This window comes from Lactuca sativa, chromosome 3 (assembly GCF_002870075.4).
Source record: "Lactuca sativa cultivar Salinas chromosome 3, Lsat_Salinas_v11, whole genome shotgun sequence".
Lineage (NCBI taxonomy): Eukaryota > Viridiplantae > Streptophyta > Magnoliopsida > Asterales > Asteraceae > Lactuca > Lactuca sativa.
In genome coordinates, this window is record NC_056625.2 from 15,923,051 (window position 1) to 15,929,083 (window position 6,033).

The window sequence follows — 6,033 nt, forward strand, 5'->3', positions numbered from 1 at the left end:
AAAAATTGTATGTGCTATGAAGAATAAGTAGGTATCCATTTGAAAATTATAATACTATTTAAAAAATATTTAAATTTATGTGATTATTATCTTTTGTTATTTTATGCAATACAAACAATTAGTTTTGTTAAAAATCATTTAAAAGCATAAAAATTAATGCACATGTTTTAATTTCCCCACATAAATAACAAATTTTGAATTGTTCATTAAAAAATTACACATACTCTCCAAAATATGCAAAATAATAATAATAATAATAATAATAATAATAATAATAATAATAAATAACACAAAAAAAAACACTCCGGAATGACAACTTGAAATGTTACTCTAGTATCTTGGAGGTAACTCCAGAACTACTATTTTAGATTAATTGGTCATTTTTACAATAAAATATAAATTGATTATTTTTATAAAAAAAAGATAATTACATATATTTTAAGGTATAATTATTAATCAAAGACTTATTTATTAATATACATATTATATAACATGTTGCATTATATCAACAAAAACACCATTAATTTCGTTGCAAAAGATTTCAAGAAAACATAAATATTTTTTCGTTTGACTCATCCTTCTTATTTAACGATTCTCATATCAATCCAAATCATTGCTAGGTCTAATATGAATCTTTCTCATATTTATATATTTGTCCTAACGGTAAATAGATGATATTTGATAAATGAAATTATATATTCAAAGTTAAAAAATTTATTTTTCCACTATTTATGATATTTTATAAATAAAAATAATCGCGTTTACCATTTTAATATAAACACGTGAAGTAAATGGGCTGCAAAATAGTTTGGCTTGAATGGGCTAAGCCCATGATCTTCATATCGATAAATCCATAATCCGTGCCACTACTTTGACTTTTCGAGTCAACAAATTCTCCATCCATTTCACTTCTGCTGAAGAAATCAATGTGGAGACACACGCCAAGTGGGTCCCTGTTCGAGCCCTAAATCTGCACATACCATTTTCATCTGCAAGGTTTGATTCCTTCTACTGTACTTTTCTATTATGAACATTGAGTTGATGTTTAATTTTTGATATAGATTATCCTTTGTTTTATGTAATTACAGTGTGAATCATGCGGGTTTTATTGTAGGAATATGCGAAGATGAAGTTTAATTTGACGTTTTTGGTTGCTCTGTTTCTTATCTCAGTCGTAGTTCACTGCGCTGACCCCGATCCCGTGGTAATCATTCCTTAAAGTTTTATTTATTTTGCTTAGTTATATGGATAGGAACCATATATGAAATTAGTATCTGATTCATTCAGCTTATATCGAAATTTGAAGGTACTTTATCCATTAATGTGCTGATGGATGAGTTTGTGACTTATCAATGGATTATATTAACTATAAAGGACATTAAATATGGCATATTAATTAGTACTTATATAGTTATATCTTAATCGACATGGAGGTAGGGAGTAACTTTTCTTGAAGCATAGCTTAATTGAGCTAAAACTGTGATGTAGGTGAAGAAGAATCCAAATGATGGTTTAGGTTCTGAAACAACAACAACAACAACAACATCAAACCCAAAACCAAAAGTTAGTTTGAATGAGAAATCAAGCGCATCAGGCTCTAATCTAGAATCTAAGCAAGCAGATCCACTGGAGAAGCCCAAAGTTTCAAATGATATTCAAAATCCGACAGTTGATAAGGCTAAGATTAAGAGTGTTCCAAGTAAGCCATTAGGGGATAAAGAAGCAGGTAATGTGCAAAAGGATTCTAAAGATAAGGAGGTGGTAGATGATGTGGATAAGAAAACTAAAGCATATAAAGGGGAAGAAGAATTCAAGAAGTTGCCTAAAGAGGATAATTTGGCATCCATGAGGATAGGACAATGTGATTCATCTTTCAAGTGCACAATTGGTAATGATGATAAGAATCATGGAATGGTTGCTTGTTTAAGTGTTCCTGGAGATGGTATGTATAATGTATTGCTTCTTCATGTTTTCAATTTTTTTTTTATTTTTTTTTATTTTTTTTACTGTTATCTTGTTGTTATGTTATCTTCTTCCAGAGTCTACAGAAGTTTCCCTTTTAATCCAGAACAAGGGAAAGGGGTTACTTGTTGTGGATATTACTGCTCCTGAATTTGTTCGCCTAGATAAAACAAATGTTCAAATCCAAGAAAATGATGACCAAAAGGTATTACCACTAAATAAGTTCCATTTTGCACTTTTTAATGAAAAACTTAACTCAAGAATTCTTTACTTTTGCAGGTTATGGTTTCTATAGGAGATGGAAAAACCGAAAAATTTATAACCCTAAAAACACTTAAAGGCAGTTGTGATCTTGACTTTATGGATTTTCTTACACATAACCCCATGAAAAAGTCAAACTACATGTCACGGTTGACTTTGACCAATCTGTTCAAACGGACACCATTTGTTGGAGTCATATCATTAGCTTTTGTGGTGGTGATAGTGTCTGTGATGGCGTGTGTGACATATCAAAGAAGAAGATTAATGATGAACAATGGTGGTGCAGCAGCAAAATATCAAAAATTGGATGCTGGGCTTCCGGTTTCAGGTGGGCCCAAGATGGATTTTGACCAAAACCAAAAAGATGGATGGAATGATAATTGGAGTGATGATTGGGATGATGTTGAAGCGCCAAATACACCTTCCACAATGCCTCTTACTCCAAGCATATCTTCTGCTGGTGTTTCTTCAAGACGAGTTAACAAAGATGCTTGGAAAGATTAGACTTAAAAACAAGATTTTTTTTTCTTTTTGGTTCGTTTAGATTATTTTTGTGTATCATTTTTCCATGAAAAACTGTATTTTTTTTTTTTTTTAAAGAATTTCAGAATCTTGGATATTTGATTCAGTTATTTTGTTGTGCTAGATGATGGGGTTCTAATTTTTTCTATTGACGAGGTTTGGGTGGTTTTGCATAAACATCTATTAATTTATGAGATAATCTTTAATCAATTCATACGTCTCTCAAGTTTCATGGCTACTTTGTGACCAAAAAAAAACAAATGTTGAGGTGGTGATTGATTATACGGAACCCTCATATCCATGTCTTATAAATACACATTCGTTTGAACTCTTAATATTGTGTACTTTTGTGGCTTGTCGCTATACATTTTCTAGGGTGTTTATATTTAGGTTGTTTCGATTGGTACCAAGATGGATTTGAGTAAGTCACATGTTTTTTTGTTATATAATTGATGGGTCTGTTCATTATCTTTTGATAGCAAAAACAAGAACAAGCAATGAGAAGTGTGGTGATGATCAACAATGGAAAAAGGATAGATATGATGGGGTCAATTCTAATTTAGTAATAATATAAATTTTAATTAAATAAAAAAGATAAAAAAAATATACTAATGATGATACAAAAGTTATTTTAAATAGGTCAGGAATAACCACACCCTTTTAAAATCATAGGGACTATAATCATCAAGGAAAAAAAATTAGGAACGACTCATGCAATTTTAGAAAACCACATGGACCGTTTATATAATTTTTTTGATAAAACTTATTATTATTGTTTATTAGTTTAATAATATGATTATCATCTACTAATTAATATTATCATTATTATTATTATTATTATTATTATTATTATTATTATTATTTGTAAATATATTTGGGTTTTATTGATTTTTTATAATGGTTTGGTTTTTCGCTGTTGGTTGATTTGTTAAAGAAAGCGTCAAGTATATATATACTGGGCTTTAATTAATTGGATCAACAATCAATCTGATATGGGAAAATTAAAGACGGGTCAAGGGGAAAATGTTATGCATTTGATAGTCATGGTCCACTGTCCTGCTACACAACGATAAAACATAGGCTATACCTTTTCTTTTTGTTTCTATGATTTTCTTCTTTGCTTCGTTTGATGACCTTGATCTTTTAGCTTGCCTATTTGGCCTATATTATTAAAGCATGCTCATAGAATAATAATAAAAACTATATAAAAATACTCCAGTCTCAATTAATAATGATATGTTTATGAGTGTAATGATTTAGACGATTGTAAATAATAATATTATCAACCATGAAATATATTGTTAGAAGATCATGAAGAGGGTTGTTTTTTTAGCTGTTTAAAGACATTGACAAAATCATAAATTATGAAACTATAGCATATTTTTTGTATAATTTACCCGGGTCCTTCCAAACACTTGTAATGGGGTGTTTCCGTGACTAGAAGTGTTTGTCTCTACCAAATAAATAATCTAAGTCCTAATTAGATACAAATATGTATCTTTTCATAATTCATAGGAACCTCGTGCGTTTGCAAACCCAGAAACAACGTTTAGGATCCAAGCAGACACGTTCCTCGTCCGGTGAGTTCATACCCCTACCATTTTTCAATGATTTTTCAATGTTTTCAGGGGGGAATACAAGCAAACTACAAATGTTTTCAAAACTTAACATTAATGTATTTCAATAAATATCTGACAAACTTATAAATATTATTACCCCTTATGTATTATGCTGAGCATAAGGGATGATTTATCAACTACAACTATATGAATTTCAGTTAAGGAAATAACCAAACTAATCAAATTATTATGGGAATAATTTGGGGTTCTTTAGTTCTTGTTTCATCACGTACTGATATGTATATAAAGTTATTAGATAAACTATGTCTGATTCAGTTTATCTCCGTTTTATTTGAATGTATAGCCAGATAGTTTCATTGTATGTATCTATATTCACTGTATTATGTTTCATAATCTTTTGTATGTTTGATGTCGTATTAGAACCCTGTGAATAATTTAGTACTAGCTTGTGAGTTTTGTCATTACCCCTTGGGTTATCAGTAAATCCTCCCCGAAAGTGTAACCAGAGTCTCCTGGAGGGAGAGCGTGAAATTTGTGAATAGATCTATTCGGGACTGACAATCCCACACCTTAACTGCTAGCTACAGTTAGGCAGGCACGCCTGGGGTGACAAATTCTGGATATCGTCCGACGTCTGACAAGCGTCAAGGAGGTCTCGTTGTCGTATCAGCATGGTTACCCGACTCACAATACGTATTAATATAAGTTTATTCACGGCTTGGGTTGGGTTTTGGATTTGACTCAATTTCATATCTACTTTCTGTTTATAGTTTCTATATCTAAGTCATTCTTCATTTTTATACTTAAAAAAGCAATCACTTAGGTCATAGTTAAATTTTGAAATAGTTTAACTTTTTGAATCGTTTTATTAACATTTTACTATGATACAATGATATTGAACCATTTGCAAAGGATTTTTTTCAAAGGGAAGAGGTGTTTATTCATTCCATTCTATGCCAAATTCATAAGAAAAATTTACAGACGTAGCGGGTAAACGAGCAACAAGCTGTGTCGTAACCCCGTTTTGGATGACAAAACTAATTCTTTTAAAAACATCTATAGATAAAATTAACAAAATACAACAAACTATTTACGAATTATATCATGTATCAAATGTGTAGCATGCTTGTTTTTAATTTAATTTTAACAAATATAGTATCAAGATGATCAATATGACCTAGTTGTGATCATTTGGCAGTTAAACTTTTCAAAATTGATTTGCCTCGGTTTTAAATTCACATGTTTTAGAGTTGTCTACCATTAAAAAAAAGGTTTAGTGGTGTGGTTTTAAACCAAAATGACGTACTACATTTATTGCAAAACATCAAATGTAAAAGAACTATGATAGTTATTGGATCGTAAGTGGAAAACAAAATGATGCCGGGACCAAGAAATATGTAGAGGTTTGTTTGAGGGCTTTAAAATGGTTGCTACAAGGACCGTGATGAGTCAAGTATTAATAAACCTATCGTTTTACATCATTCATGGAGGGGATGACTCTTAGTGAAACATTTTAAGTTGCGATAATGATTGGAAAATTGTTTCTCTATTGGAAAGATTTCAATAACTACCTCAAACACAAACAAAAGAAGATGGGAGCCAAAAAATTGGTTGTTTATAAATACCATCTTCATCCTCAGGGTACTTTAAATAGATTAAAATTAACTAATTAAATTACATAAATAAAAAGAATAATAATAAATTAGTC

The 6,033-nt window shown here is 30.5% G+C and overlaps 1 protein-coding gene across 2 annotated transcripts; it reads left to right on the forward strand.

Annotated features, from left to right (window-relative positions):
- Positions 1 to 866: 866 nt before the first annotated feature.
- Positions 867 to 2,868, forward strand: LOC111894280 (uncharacterized). Of its 2 annotated transcripts, none has more exons than XM_023890358.3 (5): positions 867 to 996; positions 1,089 to 1,204; positions 1,489 to 1,942; positions 2,040 to 2,167; positions 2,242 to 2,868. In XM_023890358.3, the coding sequence occupies exons 2-5, from the start codon at positions 1,127 to 1,129 to the stop codon at positions 2,725 to 2,727; spliced, it is 1,146 nt and encodes a 381-aa protein (XP_023746126.1). In that variant the 5' UTR covers positions 867 to 996; positions 1,089 to 1,126; the 3' UTR covers positions 2,728 to 2,868. The 2 variants fall into 2 exon arrangements, with proteins under 2 accessions (XP_023746126.1, XP_023746127.1); XM_023890359.3 differs by having other exon boundaries at positions 870 to 996; positions 1,115 to 1,204.
- Positions 2,869 to 6,033: the final 3,165 nt, after the last annotated feature.